Raw genomic sequence first — 18,653 nt, forward strand, 5'->3', positions numbered from 1 at the left:
GTGGTATTTTGTCATGATAATAGAACAGTAACAAAGGCAGGGGGGTTGAATAAGGATATGACATCATAAGATTTATACATGAACAGATAACGATGAAGACTAGGCGTCTAGCTGAGTGGTAGCTTGTGGGTACAGCAAGTATAAGGGTCAAGGTTCAACCCCACCACCCTCTACCCCCACACCACTAGGACTATGGTAAGAAGAATGGGCCGCAATGAAACAATACTGTGTAACAAATGTGCTGTTCCCATGAGAATGGCTTCCACAGGCTCAGGCATTAGAAAGCTTGGTCCCAGACGGTGGAACTGTTTGGGAAGGAACAGGTTGTAGCCTTGTTAGAGGAGATATGTCATTGAGAGTGGCCCTTGAGGTTCCAAAAGCTTTCTGTTATCCCCAGGGTGTTCTCTGCCTCCTGTTTCTGGTTCAAATGTAAGCTCCCAGGGCTGGATTTAGTGGTTAAAACATTGGCTGCAATTCCCAGTACTCATATGGTGGCTAATAATTGCCTGTATCTCTATGCTGGGGGATCTAATGCATTCTTCTTGTTTCCTCGGGAGTCTCTAGGAATACACAGACATATGTACAGATAAAACACTCATACATATAAAAACAAATCTTGGCGGGGGGTGGGGGAAGGGAGGCTGTTAGCTCCTTGGCTCTGACTTCCACCTGCTGTTTTTGCTGCATCATCAGAGACTCTAGCCCTCTGGAACTGGAAGCCCCAAATAGACCCTTCCTTCTTTAAGTTGTATTGGTCATGGTGGTTTTCTATTTGTTTGCTTTCAAGAGAGAGTTTCTCTGTGTATCCCTGGCTATCCTGGAACTCACTCTGTAGACCAGGCTGGCCTTGAACTCAGAGACCCACCTGCCTCTGCCTCCCAAGTGCTGGGGTTAAAGACTTGCACCACCACTACCCAGTTCAGTCATGATGTTTTGTTTGTTTGTTTGGTTGGTTGGTTGGTTTTTCAAGACAGGGTTTCTCTGTGTAGCCATGGCTGTCCTGGAACTCACTCTGTAGACCAGGCTGGCCTCGAACTCAGAAATCCACCTGTCTCTGCCTCCCAAGGGCTGGGATTAAAGGTGTGCACCACCACCAACCACCACCCGGCTCATCGATCATGATGTTGTAACACAGCAGTAGAAGAGTAATTAACATAACAAATCACCTCAAAATTTGCTGGTTATGGTTCTTTCCTTCCCTCCTTTCTTTTCTCAAGGGCTAAGACTGTCAGGCTTTAGGCTGTGGTCTAGCCACTTCCTCTGCCTGGTTGGACTGGATCAACAGGGTTCAGGTGCAGACCAGACTGGGATTACTCCACATGTCTCTGGTAGCCCAGGGGCTAGTCAGCCATATTTTTCTTCAACGATGAATGATGGTAAAGTCAGAGCAACAGTGGAAGCTCACTGAAGCTCCCTCCTGGAGCTTCAACCACAAACATTCCAGTGGCCAACTGTCTCATGGCCAGGCCCCAAACTATGAGGCAAGGAAGCACACTCCACCCAAGGGAGGGAGGTATGAAAAACAATACTGAGTGATACAGAAGTATCTCAAAGCAACAATGACCAAGGGACTGTCTATTGTTTTTGTTGTTGTTTTAAAGGTTTACTTATTTATTATGTATACAATGTTCTTCCTGTATGTATGCTGACACACCAGAAGAGGGCACCATAACTCATTATAGATGGTTATGAGCCACTGTGTGGGTGCTGGGAATGGAACTCAGGACCTCTGGAAATGCAGTCAGTGCTCTTAACCGCTGAGCCATCTCTCCAGCCCTGTTGTTGTTTTCTAAGACCACGGAGGAAGTAGGGTAGGGCTGTAGAAATGGGTCATTGGTTAAAGGTACACCCCACCAAGTCTGACAAACTGGTTCAATCCTCAGATCCACACAGTGGAGGGGGAGAACCTAACCCTGTGAGCTATTCTCTGAGCTCTGACAGCACGCTGTGGCTCAAGTATACCTCCCAGCCAACACACTCACACAAAATAGAATTTCAAAAACAATTTAAGACAGGGTCTCCTGTGTCTAAGGTGTTTTGAACTCACCGTGTGGTCAAGGAATCACCTTGAACTCCCAATTCCTCTCTGTAGTCAAGGACAACAGCCCCACCCCTAACTTCTGATTCTCCTGCCTCCACTGCCCAAATGCTGGGACTTAACAGGCATGTGCCACCATACCTGGTGTATGTGGTGACAGAATTTATTTGGTGGTAAAATAAAATCTTTCACTTTTTTTTCAAGATTTATTCATTTTTAGTTTATGTGTATGTTTTGCCTGTGTGCACTGTGTATATGCTTGGTGCCTGAAGAGGCCAGAGAGGGCATCAGATCTCCCGGAACCAAAGTTAAATATAGCTGGGAACAACCAGGTGGTGCTGAGAACTGAACCTGGATTCTCTACAAGAACAAGCGCAGTTGACTGCTGAGCCATCCCTCCAGCCTCTCTGCCTGGTTTGTTTTGAGACAGGTCTTCCATAGAGTCCAGGCTGGCCTGGAACTCACGGTGCGTGCGCCTCTTCCTTGGGAGCTACGGAGTATAGGTATGTAACACCAGGCCTAGATAGCTCGGTTTAATAAGCAGCCGGGCTGGTTGGATGTCAATGTTTTTGTTGGGGGCTGAGGCTGGTGGAGACGGGGGAGGGTGGGGGGTGCGGGGGTCCTCTTGAGCTGTGAAAGTGAGATATTTTTAACTGGATTCAAGTGGAGGTGATTCACGTAAAGAGTCTAAAGGTTTTGGTAATATCTTAAATTGACTTTAATGAGTAGTTAGATTGAAATAGCTACGGGCTGGGGGTGGGGGTGGGGGGTTGGGGAGGGAGACCAAACCCATTGAGGCCCTTTCCTGGGAGATAAAAGGGCTTTAAAAGTAGCTAGCACTAGCAAAGCAGTGTCAGGCTCTTAATGCCCCCAGCACAGTCCGCAGCGGGGGAGCATTTCTGCTCGTCTGACTAATTGGTGGCTAAGTACAGGCAGAATAGAAAGGGACGCTTATTTCACTAATGAGCCGAAAAGCCTTTAGGAAAGAGAGGGAGGTTCTCGGGAAGGAGGCAGGGAGGCTCCAAGCGTGCATACAGGTGACACCTACTTTTTAAAACAACTTGGTGCTGGCTATTTCCATTCTTTTTCTTTTCAGAGCAGGGCAATGCAGAAGCCGAAAGCTAAAGGGGTTGTGGGGTCTGGAAAAGATAAAGGAACGAGTTTTAATTTGCCTTCCCATTCTGGTGCCAGTGATGCCCTGCTGAGACAGACTCAAGTATTAACACTCTAGTTCCCACAAGCCCATTCACACTCTTTCATCAGGCCATTACAAGGTCTCTTAAAAGTTCATTTGCATCATTAAGAGGAAATGGAACAGAGGAACTGCAGGAAAGGGAACCACAGGAGGAACAGAGCTGTGCGCTGTTTCCCACACTGGGTCCTCCAGTGTCTCCTGAGCCTTTTACTTCCTACCCCTCCAGAGGTCTACACTCTCAACACACATGCCCCTGAATTAAGCCAGACACAATGGTACCACTGTGTGGCAGAGGATTGGTTCTCTTCTTCCTTTGTGGGATCCAGGGCTTGAGGTTTTTACTCAGCAAGCACCCGTACTTACTCTTTGAGCCATCTCACCAGACCCTTTTTTTTTTTTTTTTTTTTTTTTGGTTTTCCGAGACAGAGTTTCTCTGTGTAGTCCTGGTTGTCCTGGGACTCACTCTGTAGACCAGGCTGGCCTCGAACTCAGAAATCTGCCTGCCTCTGCCTCTGCCTCCCAAGTGCTGGGATTAAAGGTGTGCACCACCACCGCCCGGCTCACCAGACCCCTTTTAAAAGCTAGTGTTATTTTTCTTTCTTTATTTTTTTGAGACAGGGTCTGAATGTAGCCCTGGCTGGTCCAAAACTCACTCTGTAAATCAGGCCGTCCTTAAACTCCCAGCAATCCTCTCGTCCCACCTCCAGAGTCAAGGGATTGAGGGCGTGTGCTAACATGCCTGGTTTATTATGCTGTCATTGTTTTGTGTTTATGTGTGTGATGTATGTGCGTGTGTGTGAGGGTGCACACCCATGTGGAGGATATCAGGTGTCCTGTTCTGTCACTCTTTGTATATGAGTACACTGTAGCTGTCTTCAGATATACCAGAAGAGGGCATCAGATGACACTGCTGGGAATTGAACTCAGGACCTCTGGAAGAGCAGTCAGTGCTCTTAGCTGCTGAACCATCTCTCCAGCCAATTCTACCACTCTTAAGACTGCAATGGACCTGGAGTTAGGCTGGTGGCCAGCAGCCCAATGAACCTTCTGTCTCTGTTCCCAACAGCACTGAGTTCCAGACTTGCACAGCCACACCCATTTGTGTGTGTGTGTGCATGCTGTGGAACCACACCCAGGTTCTCATGAATGCACAGCAAGCACACTTTTCCACTGAACCATCCCCCTAGACCCCACACGATTCTTCATGCTGCAACTTCCAAGCAGTTCTTCACAGAATATTTAGAGTGTATAGCGGGCCCTTGACAAGTAGGAGAAAAACTAGGTATAAACCTGTAATCACAGCAATCCAGAGGCGCAAGCCCCTAGATCACTGAGGTCAGCCTGGGCTACAGAAAAACCCTCAAGTCAGATCCAGAAAGATGCCTCCACAGGTAAGGCATTTGGCCCTCAAGCCCGATGACCTAAGGTTAAGCTGAAACCCACATAGTGGAAGAACTGACTACCGTAGTCCTCGACCTCCATGTGTGTGCCATGACAGGAGAGTGCATGCACACACATACATACACAAACTTAAAAAATAAAGAGGAGGGCTGGAGAGATGGCTCAGTGGTTAAGAGCTCTGACTGCTCTTCCAGAGGTCCTGAGTTCAAATCCCAGCAACCACATGGTGGCTCACAACCATCTGTAATGGGATCTGATGCCCTCTTCTGGTGTGTCTGAAGATATCTACAGCATACTCATAAATAAAATAAATTAATTAATTAATAAAAAAAATAAAGAGGAAAAAGAGGCCAGGACCAGTGTGCATGTACACACACACACACACACACACACACACACGCTCTTCTGAAGATTTTTGAATGGAAAGAATTTAATGGTCCTGGGGATCAATCTCCAGAGCTCACACATGCCGGGCATGTATTTACCTATGAGCTCCACCTCCCTCCTACCCTGAATTCTCTACTCCCAACCCTCAGTCCACCACTCGTTCACACCTGCACACACACACACACACACACACACACACACACACGCTGTTGTTTTTATTGAGACATGGCCTATCTATGTAGTTCTGGCTATCCTGAGCCTCGATATGTAAATCATGCTGGCCTCGAAGCCATAACGATCCTCCTGCCTCCCCATCACGGCCAGTTTAGTAACTTAGTATCTTTCTTTAAATTGTATGTATTTATTGACCACATATATGTATACTTGGATGAGTTTATGTGTTTGCAGGAGCCTTTGTAGACAAGTAGAGAACATCAGATGCCCTGCAACTGGAGTCCCAGTTGAGAGCCACCATGTGGCTGCTGGGAACTAAACTCAGATCATCTGCAACAGCAGGAAGTGCTCTTAATCAAACCAGCTCTCCGGCCACAATGAGCATCTTTTCTTTCTTCCTTCCTTTTTTGTTTCTTTTCTTTCTTTTTTTTTTTTTGAAACAGAGTTTCTCTGTGTAATATTCCTGTCTCTCTGTAGACCAGGCTGGCCTCAAACTCAGAGGTCCACCTGCCTCTGCCTTCTGAGTACTGGGATTAACAGGCACTGCCTACTACTGCCTGGCCACAATTTACTATCTTATATTTTTGGTTGTAAGCCTAACCTTTAGCAGCGGAACCATTTCTTCAGCCCCACAGTTAATCTGTTACAGAGATGCATATTTTATCAGATTGGATGAAGATAAAGTTAAAAAGCCTCAACAGTTATAAAACCTCACAGATCACCTGTTGAGGCTTACACTGTTCTTTACAACATACGTGCATTTTTCACTTAAGTCCACATTTGAATGTTTCTAAGAACCCAGAAAACTATGATACTAATAGAGATCTTTTTTTTTCATTCTGATATTTATTAACTTTTGAAACAGGGCTTCACGTAGCCCAGGCTAGCCTCAAACTTGCAACATAGCAGAGGATGACCTTGAACTTCTGTTCCTCCGAGCTCCACTTCCTGAGGCCAGGATCACAGGTGTGTTAAGACACTATACGGGGGTTTATGCACTGCTGGGAAAGAACCCAGGGCTCTATGCATGCTAGGCAAGCACTCTGCACCTGAGCTACCTCCTCAGCCCTTTTAACTTTATCATTAAAAAAGAGAGAACTACATGATGCTACCCTTGCTCATCTAAACCCGCACTGATGTAATAAAACCGTGTTATTACTCTTATGTGTGTACCAGATGTACGTGTGGGCATGAGCACCATAGCACGCAGGTGGAGGTCAGAGGGCATGGCTGTGGGTTTGGTCTCAGAACCAAACTCAGGCTGTCTCACGTGCGCGGCAACTACCTTTACCCACTGAGTCCGTCTTAATGATTATGAATGATGTGAACATTTATGACTTATTTGGAAGAAAAAAGGAACACTGTATCAAATACCCACTTTAGAAACAACAGCAAAAAATCGGAGCTAACTAATGTGTTTACCTACACCAGCACTAAGGTTTTAAAGAAGATTTTATTTCAGCCAGGCAGTGGTGGCGCACGCCTTTAATCCCAGCACTTGGGAGGCAGAGGCAGGTGGATTTCTGAGTTCGAGGCCAGCCTGGTCTACAGAGTGAGTTCCAGGACAGCCAGGGCTACACAGAGAAACCCTGTCTCGAAAAGATTTTATTTCTAATTACATGTATTTGGGAGGTCCCGGATGGAGCATGCATACTCCCTTGGAGGCCAGAAGAGGGCTTCCGAGTTACAGGCAGCTGTGAGCCATCAGGTGTGGATGCTAGGAACTCAATCCACGATATTAATCACTGAGCCTCTCTCCAGGCCACCACTCATTACATTTCTTATGAGAGATTCAATGACATCACAGGATGGCAAAAAGAAACATCCCCCCTGGCAGCCATTACCATTAAGATTTTCTCAGAGGACTTCCTTTTCCTTGACTTTAGCACCAAGTCTGCAGCAGAGAGAAACTCTCTGAGCACACTTTGAGTTTTCAGATGCTATAGGCCTACTGAAGACAATCTGCCCAGTGCTTTGGTTATAACAAAATTAATCTAGTACTGTAGGGGATGAGTGTACACACCTTTAATCCCAGCATTTAGGAAGCAGAGGCAGGCACTTTGAGGACAGCCTAAGCATCTACACGTGAGTTCCAAGACAGCCAGGGCTATAGGTAAGATTCTGTCTCAAAGCCAAATGAACAAATTTGGCACCATGTACCTCCTACTCTGACACAAGTAACATAGTAGGTGGTCAGAAGTGCCAGGCTGGCACAAAGGGTGCTGCTGACTGGTCTGGCTTCCTGAAGAGGAATGTCTGCTTACGAACAAAGGGCAGGTTCCATGTTTTCCATTCTTGAGAACCCTGCGTCTATGATACGTTCCTTCATATGAGCCTTGTGCGTGGTATTTCCTGGCACAGCAAGAAGCCACTCATACTTCCTGAAGACAGCCTGAGGGAAGCCCCACGAAGCTGAGGCCAAGGGACAGGGTTTGCTGTGTGCTCCAATAGAGTAAACACTGAGTAAATGTGAGATAGTGTGTCAGTACAGTCAAAGCAGACCTAAGGCATAATTTGTCAGGACTCAAGATAAATTTGCTATAAACATAAGATTCTAACAAAACAACCACCATTTTCAAAGATGAAATGGCAAAGCTTCGAATTTCCTAAGACCATGGCCATACCACAGATATGACCAATGATTACAACTTTGATCAAAACTACCCGTCTTTTTGATTATCACTGAAGTTAACTACCTCAGTATCTAGTGGGACACAGTTAACAGGTAATGAATATTGGGAAAGAATGTCAGAACTAAAGGAAATTTCAGTTTTTCCATAAGTAAAATTTTCTCTTTAATATGTTTTTTAATTTTTTTTTTTTTGAGACAGGGTTTCTATGTAGCCCTGGTAGTTCTGGAACTCACTATGTAGACCAGGCTGATCCAGAGATCCACCTGCCTCCCAAGTGCTGAGATTAGGCATGTGCCACCAGTACCTGACTCAAAAGAATTGTGTGTGTGTGTGTGTGTGTGTGTGTGTGCGCGTGTGTGTCTCAGAGGACATCTTGTGGCGTCTGGCTCTCTCCTGCAATCATGTGGATCCCCAGGACTGAACTCAGTTTGTCAGGCTTGGCAGCAAGTGCCTATACTCACTGAACCATCTTGCCAGTCCTAAAAAACTCTTATAGTATAGCCTCAAATAATACAGCAATTTTTTTTTTGTTTTTGTTTTTTTGAGACAGGGTTTCTCTGTGTGGCCCTGGCTGTCCTGGAACTCACTCTGTAGACCAGGCTAGCCTCGAACTCTCAAACTCAGAAATCCGCCTGCCTCTGCCTCCCAAGTGCTGGGATTAAAGGCGTGCGCCACTACCGCCCGGCAATAATACAGCAATTTGACAGTGATAAAAATGAGTAAGAGGCTGGAGAGATTGCTTAGTGGTTAAGAGCATTGGCTACTGTTCCAGAGGTCCTGAGTTCAATTCCCAGCAACCACACAGTGGCTCACAACCATCTGTAATGGGATCTGATGCCCTCTTCTGGTGTGTCTGAAGATAGAGATAGTGTACTCACATACATAACATAAAAAGAAAGAAAGAAAGAAAGAAAGAAAGAAAGAAAGAAAGAAAGAAAGAAAGAGACAAAAAGAAAGAAAGAAAGAGAGAGAGAGAGAGAGAGAGAGAGAGAGAGAGAGAGAGAAAGAAAGAAAGAAAGAGAGAAAGAAAGAGAGAGAGAAGAGCTAATTGCTTGCCTATTGCAGAGTAACCAGGTAACTCTTAGAAGCTGGTTGGAGCTGCATGTCTGCAATCTCAGTGCTGGGCAGGATGAGGCTTGCCTGCAATGTTCAGTATATTCTAGGATAGCCTGAGCTACTGAGTGAGACTGTTTCAAAATGTCAAAATGAACAAAATTTAGAAGAAAACTTACATTCTTAACTCCAGTACTGAAATTATGTCTGGAACATGGCTTTACCTGCGGCTGCTGTTGGGTAATGTATCAAAAATTCAGTTGTAGTTGCTAGAAACTGGGGTAAAGGATCCATGGCTGACACACGATCTTAGAAATGACCCTTTACAGGACTGCTGTCACTCAGAAATGGGGTGTGGGGGCCAGAACTTGGAGGGAGACATCAGTAAGTAAACAAGTTGCCTTGTACACACAGGGACCTAAATTCCATCCCTAGAACCCAGAACCCAGCTTGGAAGCACAGGGTGGTTAATCCCAGTACTAGGAACACAGAGACAGGCTGGTGTCGTCAGCTCCCCGGCTAGCCATCTAGCCTGTGTGTCGAGCTTGAGGCCAATGAGAGAGAGACACTGACTCAAAGGAGCTGGAAGGCTTTCCTGAGGCTGTCATTAGATGTTGGATGTGCTCTTCTGATGTGGCGATTTACAATGACCTCCACCACCCCAGCCCCTGACCTCGGAGGGTTTTGTACACGTGTAGCAAATCCTCTACACCCCAAGTCCCAGCTGTTCTAGCCAGTTGACAGAGGTAAACAACTAAATTCTTATAAGTGACAAAACACTAGGATGCTTCCAGCTGACAGCCTTAAACCTTTAAAAAAAAAATACATATATATATATATATGGCACTATTCAATAACAGTAAAGGAAAGGTCTGGAGTCTCATTTCTTCTTGAATATACCCACAGTACAGCCAGGCAGCCAGTGGTCTTGGTGTGCTGACAGTGGACATGAACCCCAGAACTGGCACAGCCCCCTACGGGCTCTAACCTTCTTCAGCCGCTCCTGGTCCCCATGCAGGTTGTCTAAACCGTTGGGCAGAACCTGGCTGCACTTTCAGTCCTTCACATCCTTCAAGAGCCAGTCTGGGATCTTGTTCTGCTGTGGACTCTGCATGAAGGTGATCAAATGTTCCCTCTCATTATCCGTGAATTCTCCAGCCCGCCTGGTGAGGTCAATGTCTGCCCTCCTCGACACCACATGGGCATCTGTCTCACAACCTTAACGGCTGTGCTGGCAGTGCTGGCAAAGGCCATCTTCTGCTGTTCATCGATACGGGTGTTGAACACTAGTAAATTGTGCTGGGACTTTTCAGGGATCACTAGAGACATGGCGCAGCAGCATGTAGGCCTCCTGTGGAAGGTAGCCTGTATCCTCTTAACTGCTGTCCATGTGGAAAGACTGACCCTTGCCCTCAGGGACCGGTCAGCAACATGCTCTCAGTATTTTGAGGTCAATTTTTTTCTCTTTTAAACACTTAATTTATTTTTACTTTATACATATTGGTGTTTTGCCTGCATATATTTCTGTGTGAGGCTGTCAATTATTGGAGTTACAGACAGTTGTAAGCTGCTATGTGGATGCTGGGAATTGAACCCGGGTCCTCTGGAAGAACAGTCAGTGCTCTTAACCACTAAGCCATCTCTTCAGCCCAAGGTCAATTTAAATAGTGAGAAAGACCTCAAAATGGAGGAGAGTAGGGTTTCAAAGGGACATATACTCGGGGATTATCTACTAGGGCCATACTTTTAGCTGGCTTTTAGAAATGTGATGAAGCTGGGCAGTGGTGGTGCACGCCTTTAATCCCAGCACTTGGGAGGCAGAGGCAGGCGGATTTCTGAGTTTGAGAAATCAGGGCTAGCCTGGTCTACAGAGTGAGTTCCAGGACAGCCAGGGCCACACAGAGAAATCCTGTCTCGAAAATAAAAAAAATAAAAAAATAAAAAAGAAATGTGATGAAATATTGAACACATTCCTCCAGTTTCTAGGATTTTTTCTGACTTCCAGGGTCAGACAGAATGGAAACAATTATATGTTGCAATTTGTTCCTGGGAGTCTGTGGGAATGTTGACAGTTTTAATTTACATACTAATGTTAGAAAAACATTTGAGAGGCAAAGTAATAGAAAGGTCTTTGTAACAGAAAGAATATGGAGAAAAATAAACCACACTGAACAGCAGACAGGAAGGAGGCCGACCACTGCAGGTGAAGGCCAGGCTCACCACTTCCTCTGAAATGATTCCAATTGTCCATCTGCAAAAAGCCACCATGTCAATGGAAGACTCGCCATCTTTATTCACTGGACATGCCTTTCCTTGGCTCTGTCTTCAGAGAAAGGCCTAACAATCAGAGATTCTAAGCTGTTTGCCCAAAAGCCTTAGTTTCTCCTGGGAGACCCGCCTGCCTAGAATACCTGATCTACCATTTTCAAGATCAAACAACATCTCCGAAACACACAGTCTACGTCTGACTAACAGTGCATTTAGACACTCTCTCATTGGAACAGATTTTTGCTTTAGCCCTAATTCTTGGAGAAATGAGAAACTTATTTATTTTGAGACATGGTCTTGCTATGTAGACTGGCCTGGTATTCACTCTGTAGACCAGTCTAGCCTGGAACTCAGAGACCTGCCTGCCTCTGCCCCCCCAACCCCGACCCCATGCTAGGATCAAAGGTGTGTACCACCACACCTGGCTTGAAATGCAGGAATCTTCACCAAAACATCTTAATATAAGACTATTAAAAGGCTAGCTGCTGTACATGACAGACCTTCCAAATTCCAGAAAGGATGAACAGGTGAGCAGGAGACATGGCTTACCAGCATTAATAATTGCACTTGTACAGAACTTACTGGTGAACGACACTGGGGAAGCAGGTAGCACTCAGTGCTAGGATGAGCACTGGAATGGTCCAGTAGTCTGAACAGTACCAAGGCTAACAGGTACTGAGGGAGGGAAATGCAGAGTAACTAACAGGCAGGTCTTCCTAGCTCCACTGAAGAAAGCGAGGCTCCATAAGCTGAAGTAACTGAGGTGCCCGGAGTGTCAGGCTCTTTAACAGAGGGCTACTTTAAGTAGAGCAGACAGTCGTGATGAACAGTAGGTCCCTCAGCTATGCTTACTGGTGGTTTTGTTTGCTTTTTGCTTGAGAAAGGGTTTCACCAAGAAGCTCTGGCTGGCGTCAACCTCTTCATTTCCCACCTTTGCCTCCCAGTACTGGGGTCACAGGTGTATGTCATCACACCTAGTCTCCTGGTGCTCTTCTTTTAAGAATGGTTAAGGCACACCGACATTAAGGGTTTCAGATAGACATGAGTCTTTTTCACATGAGAAATACCTCCAGATTCCTGGTTCACTGGGGGAGCATGAGGCAAAGGACAATCTTACTATAGCTTAAAACTCCACACAACAATTTTATAACTAGCTACCAACCCAAAGAAAACTGAAAATAGGAATTCAACATGTACCTGTGCAGAAATGGTCTTAATGGCACTGTTGACAAAAGCTGAAAACAACACAGACACTCATCAAACACATGGCTAAACAAAATGAAGTATTCACACAGTGAGGGATTACTCAGGCTTGCACAAAAATGAAGGAAGTTTCAAAGTATGTTACAATGTGAATTAGCCCTAAAAATACTGCATGAAGAAGCCAGATCCATAACAAGTCACCCCGTGTATAATCACATGCGAAGTTCATATGAACTCTCCAGAAAGGTAAGTCCGAAGACACAACAGAGCAGCTCAGAGGATGCTGGAGGCTGGGAGGAAGGCATCTTGGAGTGACTGCTTAACAGATCCAGGTTCTCCTTCAGGGTGATGGGCAGGACTTGGTGCTTGGTTGGTAGCTGCACAGCATTACTGAGGCCACGGTGTGGAACTGTGACTTCTGTGTTGATATGACTTATCTCTATGGGTCGGTGGTGGCACACATACAGCACCACTGGTTACAGTGGATGATCAGCCTTTCTTGGTGTGCTACACTTGAACAGCGAATAGAGACAGCCCACTGGTAAGGCACAGCAGCGCTCATCTGAGTACCGGCTTCTTGGGAGGAGGAGGTGACTAGAAAAGCGCCTGAGCCCATGACTCCAGCACAGGGGGACTCCTCACTGTTTCTTTTATTTAGTGTGTAAGAATACAAATGCATGTGTACATGTATACACACATGGGCCATGGGACATATGTGGAGGTCAGAAGACAACTTGTAAAAGCCAATTTTCTTCCTTCATCAGATGATCTGGGAATTAAACTCAGGGCATCAGGCTTGGCAGCAAGCACCTTTACTCACTGGGCCATCTTGCTGGCTCAGAGACCCACCTCTCTCCAAAAGTCCAAAAGACTTTACGAGTTTCAAATAAGGCATTTACATAGCTGAGGTCCCCTAATTTGTTGGCAAAGCACCTAGCAGAACTTTAGTTTATAAGAAGCAGTAAAAATGTTTTTAACTTGTATAAAGTGGAAAAAAAAAAAAAGAATAATAATGAGAAACACAGAGAGGAATATAATTCAGGCGCGGCCTGGGAGGAAAGTGTGGGGACCAGGCCGTGAGGCTGCCAATTCGGAGCCATGGTTCCAGGGAGACACTTGCTCTCCTCATAACTTCCTTTGTGTTTCTCCCCAAGCTGCACAGTTGATAGTAGCTTGTTGTTACCACCCTCAGAGTTGGCAAGAGGTCACACACAGAGGGCTGCCACTTCCTATTGCTTCCCCACTGAGACAAGGCAGGGGGTTAAGTTACTTCAGGAGGCTCTCAACAGGGCTCCCATTGTTGCTTCTTAGGAACCCAGAGATACAATGGGACCCATTCATGCTGCCCACAAACAGGCTGGGAACAGCCCCTCAGTGCCCATCAACTGAGTTAGGACACTGAAGTTTCATAGATGGTAACTTGCACAAATACAAGTTAATTATTATTAAAAAGAAAAAAAAAACAGTACAGAATAAAGAAATAAAACTTGGATTCAGGACACCTGAGCCCCAGCCTCGGCTCTGCCTCTAATGTGACTTTAGACAGATCACGCGCTCTAAGTCTTGGTTTTCTTGTGTAAAGACGAAAAGGTTTCTAAGATTCTCCAGACACAGTAGGGCCAGTGACAGACATCACTGTGCTGTTCATCCCAGGCAAGCAGACAAGTCAGGACAGTCACTAGCTCATAGCACTCACTCACTCCATCAGCACTGAGAACAAGACATCTTAACCAAACAAACCACAGTGAACACCGTCCCTCCCTCTGTCCCAACAACCCAGGGTCATGTAAGAAGGGATATCCACAGAGAGAAGGATGAAGACCCTAAGCAGAAGCCACGCTGTGTTTCCAAGTCACCTGTTCCTGGGCTGTTGCTGCATTTTGAGAGTCTCTACTTCTTTGCATTGCCTGAGTCCTCAGGATGAAAGCACCGTGTCAGGACGGATGGGGCTGGGAGAGCCAAACCCACCCTTGTCATTTCTTGGCTTTTTCAACCTCAAACCCTGCCAGAGCAAGGACCTTGTCTCCAGAGCCTAAGGGAAAAACACAAAATAAAAAGGTTGCTTCAAATGCACTTAGAGCCCAGGTAGGAACAGAACAGAAAACCAGATGTGTTAGCCCTACAGCGCCACTGCCACCCGGATCTTTCTCCCGAACAGACAGTCCAACTAGGAGAATGGCCTACTGGTAAGGGATCCTAACTCAGCTCTAGGTATGAAAAGCGTATGTAAAATCCTGATTTAGCCTTATAGTTGCCCGTTGTTCTAGAACAGATAACCTGTGCTGAGGAGCGCGTGCCAGAGGAGCCACACCTGGTTCCCACCGTACAAATCTGCTCACAGCTCTAACTCTAGGTGCAGGGGACCCAGTGCCCTCTACGGACTCGTAGGACTCCACATACAAGGAACCAAGACAGTCATACATGTAATTTTAAAATAAGTAATTCTTATAAAAAAGAAACAAAAAAGCTGGGGTTGTTGGTGTGCACCTTCAGGCTCAGCTACTTAGGAGCTGGGGCACGGGAATGACTTGAGCTGAGGGTTGAAGGCCAGCCTTGACAACACAGTAAAGGGGCAGCTCACAAAAGGGGCCGGGGTTAGGGTAAAGGCACTGGGACCCACACACTAGGAGAGAACCAACTCCTGACCTCCATAACTGTGGTGGCATGTGCACGAGAATGGGTGAGCACACGTGCACGATTGCTCACAGATGCACACACACACAATAAGTGTGTACAACTGCTCACAGATGCACACATACACACACAATAAGTGTCCACAATTGCTCACAGATGCACACACACACACAGTAAGTATGCACAATTGCTCACAGATGCACACATACACACACAATAAGTGTGCACAATTGCTCACAGATGCACACATATACACACAGTAAGTGTGCACGATTGCTCACAGATGCACACATACACACACAGTAAGTGTACAATTGCTCACAGATGCACACATACACATATAGTAAGTGTGCACAATTGCTCACAGATGCACACATACACACACAGTAAGTGTGCACGATTGCTCACAGATGCACACATACACACACAGTAAGTGCACAATTGCTCACAGATGCACACATACACACAGAGTAAGTGTGCATGATTGCTCACAGATGCACACATACACACATAGTAAGTTAACTAACTAATTAAAGATATATAATTTTAATCTTCTTTCTGTGTACGGGTGTTTTGTCTGCATATAGGAATGTGTACTATGTGCATGCCTGGTACCCATGGGGCCAAACGATGGCATCAGATCCCCTGGAGGTGGAGTTACAGATACTAGTGTACCACACATGGGTGTTGGAAATTAACCCATGCCCTCTAGAGGAGCAGTTCATCCATGCTGTTAGCTGTTGAACCATCTTTCCAGCCACGGCATGTAATATTTTGAAAATTCATCTGTCTTACTTTATTTCTATTTTAGGATACGGAGCTCGGTGTGTGGTACACAGTCATGCTTCCAGCACTTGGGAGGTCAAGGCAGGAAGATGCTGAGTTCGATGGCAGATAAGGCTCCTGTGCGAACAGGGAGAAGTCTGAGGCTAGAGGAACAGCTCAGAGACTAAGGGTGATTAGTGCTCCAGGAACGGCTCAGGAGCACCTGCATTACACCTCAGAGACACCTTTAACTTAGGTTCAGGGACCTAAGGCTCCATTCCGTGGCTCCATTCCGTGGGTTTCTGCATCCATGTGTATGTATATACATATCCACTCCACACATATAAATGAAAATGAAGCTTTTTAGAAGCATGAAGTAAAATGGATTTACAAAGAAAATACTTCTAGACTGGAGGAATGGCTCAGTGGTTAAGAGTTCTGGCGGCTCGGCCGGGCGGTGGTGGCGCACGCCTTTAATCCCAGCACTTGGGAGGCAGAGGCAGGTGGATTTCTGAGTTCAAGGCCAGCCTGGTCTACCGAGTGCGTTCCAGGACAGCCAGGGCTACACAGAGAAACCCTGCCTTGAAAAACAAAAACAAAACAAAAAAAAAACAAAAAACAAAAAAAAAGAAAGAAAAAAAAAAAAGAGTTCTGGCCGCTCTTCTAGAGGACCCACGCTCAGTTCCCAGCACCCACAAGGGTAGCTCTCAACTTCCTCTAAGTCAAATTCCAGGGGATCCAATGCCTTTGTCTGGTCTCTTTGGGTACCTGCACTAATGCACAAACACCCTCACAGAGATGCACATAAAGAAAATTTAAAACAAAATCATGCTTCACTCTAAACTCAAGAAAAGGTCATTGTGTCAAGCATATTCTCTGTAAATACAAGCCCAGCTTTCAGAAAGATGCACAAGGTCCTGGGCTCAATCACCAACTTCACCAAAAAAAAAAAAAAAAAAAAAAGTACTTTTTCCTTAGAGACCCTTTTATGCTTGAGAGTTCTCTCATTTCCCCTTAATAAATCTATGTTTACTCAGAAAAAAAAGAAAGACAGAAGAGGGAGTAGCCTGGCAGTGATAGCGCACACCTCTGATCCCAGCACTCAGAGGACAGGGGCAGGACGATCTCTAGCCAGCCTGGTCTACAGTATAGTGAGTTCCAGGACAGCCAGGGCTACACAGAGAGACCCTGTCTCAAACAAGAAAGAAAGAAAGAAAGAGAGAGAGAGAGAGAGAGAGAGAGAGAGAGAGAGAGAGAGAGAGAGAGAGAGGGGGGGAGGGAATAGGAAAAGGAGAAGGAGGAGGAGGAGTAACTTCAAGCAAGAGAGGAGAGAGAGAGGACAGAACCTTGCAGTGGAGGGAGGGAGGGAGGGAGGGAGGGAGGACACCAGGGGAGGGCACCCACTCACCAAGCTCTGTGGAGACTTTTTCAAACTGGCTGAGCACAGCGCCTGCATTTGCTGACAGGAAGGCTTCATCATCATCTGTCAGCTACACGGGTGAGACAAGTAGAGTGAGCAAATGCAAGAGCAAACGTGTGCAAACGTGTGTCCTAAGAGCCACAGTGAAGTCGGCTCAGTGCTGGAGAGATGGCTCAGCAGTTAAAAGCACTGAGGCTTTTTCAGAGGAGCCGGGTTCAGTTCTCAGCACGCACATGCTGGCTCCCAACCATCACAAGTCCAGTTCCAGAGGATCCTGGAGCTAATACTGTCTTCTGACATCCATGGGCATCGAGCACACACGCACGTATAATACATACATGCAAACAGATAAAACATTCACACACATCTAATAAATAAACCTACAAATATTTTTTTAAAAATATCTTAGAGCACATCACAGGGAAGTAAGTTCTATATCAAACCAAATGTTCTACCTAGCATACTAAATTAAGTGCCAGTACCTTCTCTCCGAGTTTTCTGAGGGCCGTCAGTATCTCCACCTTCTGCTGGGTATACAGGTCTCTTTCCAGCTTCCCCACCATCAGATCTCTGTCCATCTAGAGTGAACGCAAGGCATATGCACATGAGCAAAAACCATTCTCTGTAGAAAAAACACCTTCTCAAACCTACTTCTTTTTTTAAAAAAAATATTTATTTATTTATTTTATGTGAATAGACTGTCACTGTCTTCAGACAAACCAGAAGAGGGCATCAGATCCCATTACAGATGGTTGGGAGCCACCATGTGGGTGCTGGGAATTGAATTCAGGATCTCTGGAAGAGTAGTCAGTGCTCTTAACCACTGAGACACCTCCCCAGCCCTCAGACCTACTTCTTAACACAAAAACTATTTGGTTAATATAAAAACTATAGAAATAATTGGAAATATCTAGGCAGTAGCAGTGCTGTCAGGTAAGTTCTTGACATTATTTATTTATTTATTTATTTATTTATTTATTTATTTATTGGTGTTTCAAAACAGGGTTTCTCTATGTAGCCCTGGCTGTCCTGGAACCCATTATACAGACAGGCTGGCCTCGAACTTGGATCTGCCTGCCTCGGCCTCCAGAGTGCTGGGACTAGAGGCGTGTGCCACCACTACTACATGGCCAAGTTTCTGAAGTTTTAAAAAGTTACCCTCATTTATTTATCTACGTGTGCACATGCACACATGCCCACACACACACACCCACATGCTCACATGTACACACGTACACATGCCCCCATACACACACACACATGCTCACATGTACACATGCACACATGCACACATGTACACATGCACACATGTACACATGCCCACACGCACACATCCACATGCTCACATGTACACATGCACACATGCACACAGGCCCACATGTACACATGCACACATGCACACATGCCCACACGTACACATGCCCACACACACACACCCACATGCTCACATGTACACATGCACACATGCCCACATGTACACAT

General features: G+C 45.8%; 1 protein-coding gene and 1 pseudogene across 1 annotated transcript in view; both read right to left on the minus strand.

Moving 5' to 3' along the window:
• Positions 1-9,761: 9,761 nt before the first annotated feature.
• LOC114612796 lies at positions 9,762-10,348 on the minus strand (annotated as a pseudogene).
• A 1,980-nt stretch (positions 10,349-12,328) lies between these two features.
• Lzic (leucine zipper and CTNNBIP1 domain containing) overlaps positions 12,329-18,653 on the minus strand; it is a 13,097-nt gene continuing 6,772 nt past the window's right edge. The window contains exons 6-8 of the mRNA XM_028757908.1: positions 17,654-17,749; positions 17,160-17,241; positions 12,329-14,384 (exon numbers count right to left, since the gene is read on the minus strand). Of these exons, the coding sequence (XP_028613741.1) occupies positions 14,326-14,384; positions 17,160-17,241; positions 17,654-17,749 (237 nt within the window). The 3' untranslated portion in view covers positions 12,329-14,325. The remainder of the gene's footprint in view (positions 14,385-17,159; positions 17,242-17,653; positions 17,750-18,653) is intronic.

The sequence above is a fragment of the Grammomys surdaster genome, unplaced genomic scaffold, assembly GCF_004785775.1.
Source record: "Grammomys surdaster isolate TR1022 unplaced genomic scaffold, NIH_TR_1.0 126185, whole genome shotgun sequence".
In the NCBI taxonomy this organism is placed as follows: Eukaryota; Metazoa; Chordata; class Mammalia; order Rodentia; family Muridae; genus Grammomys; species Grammomys surdaster.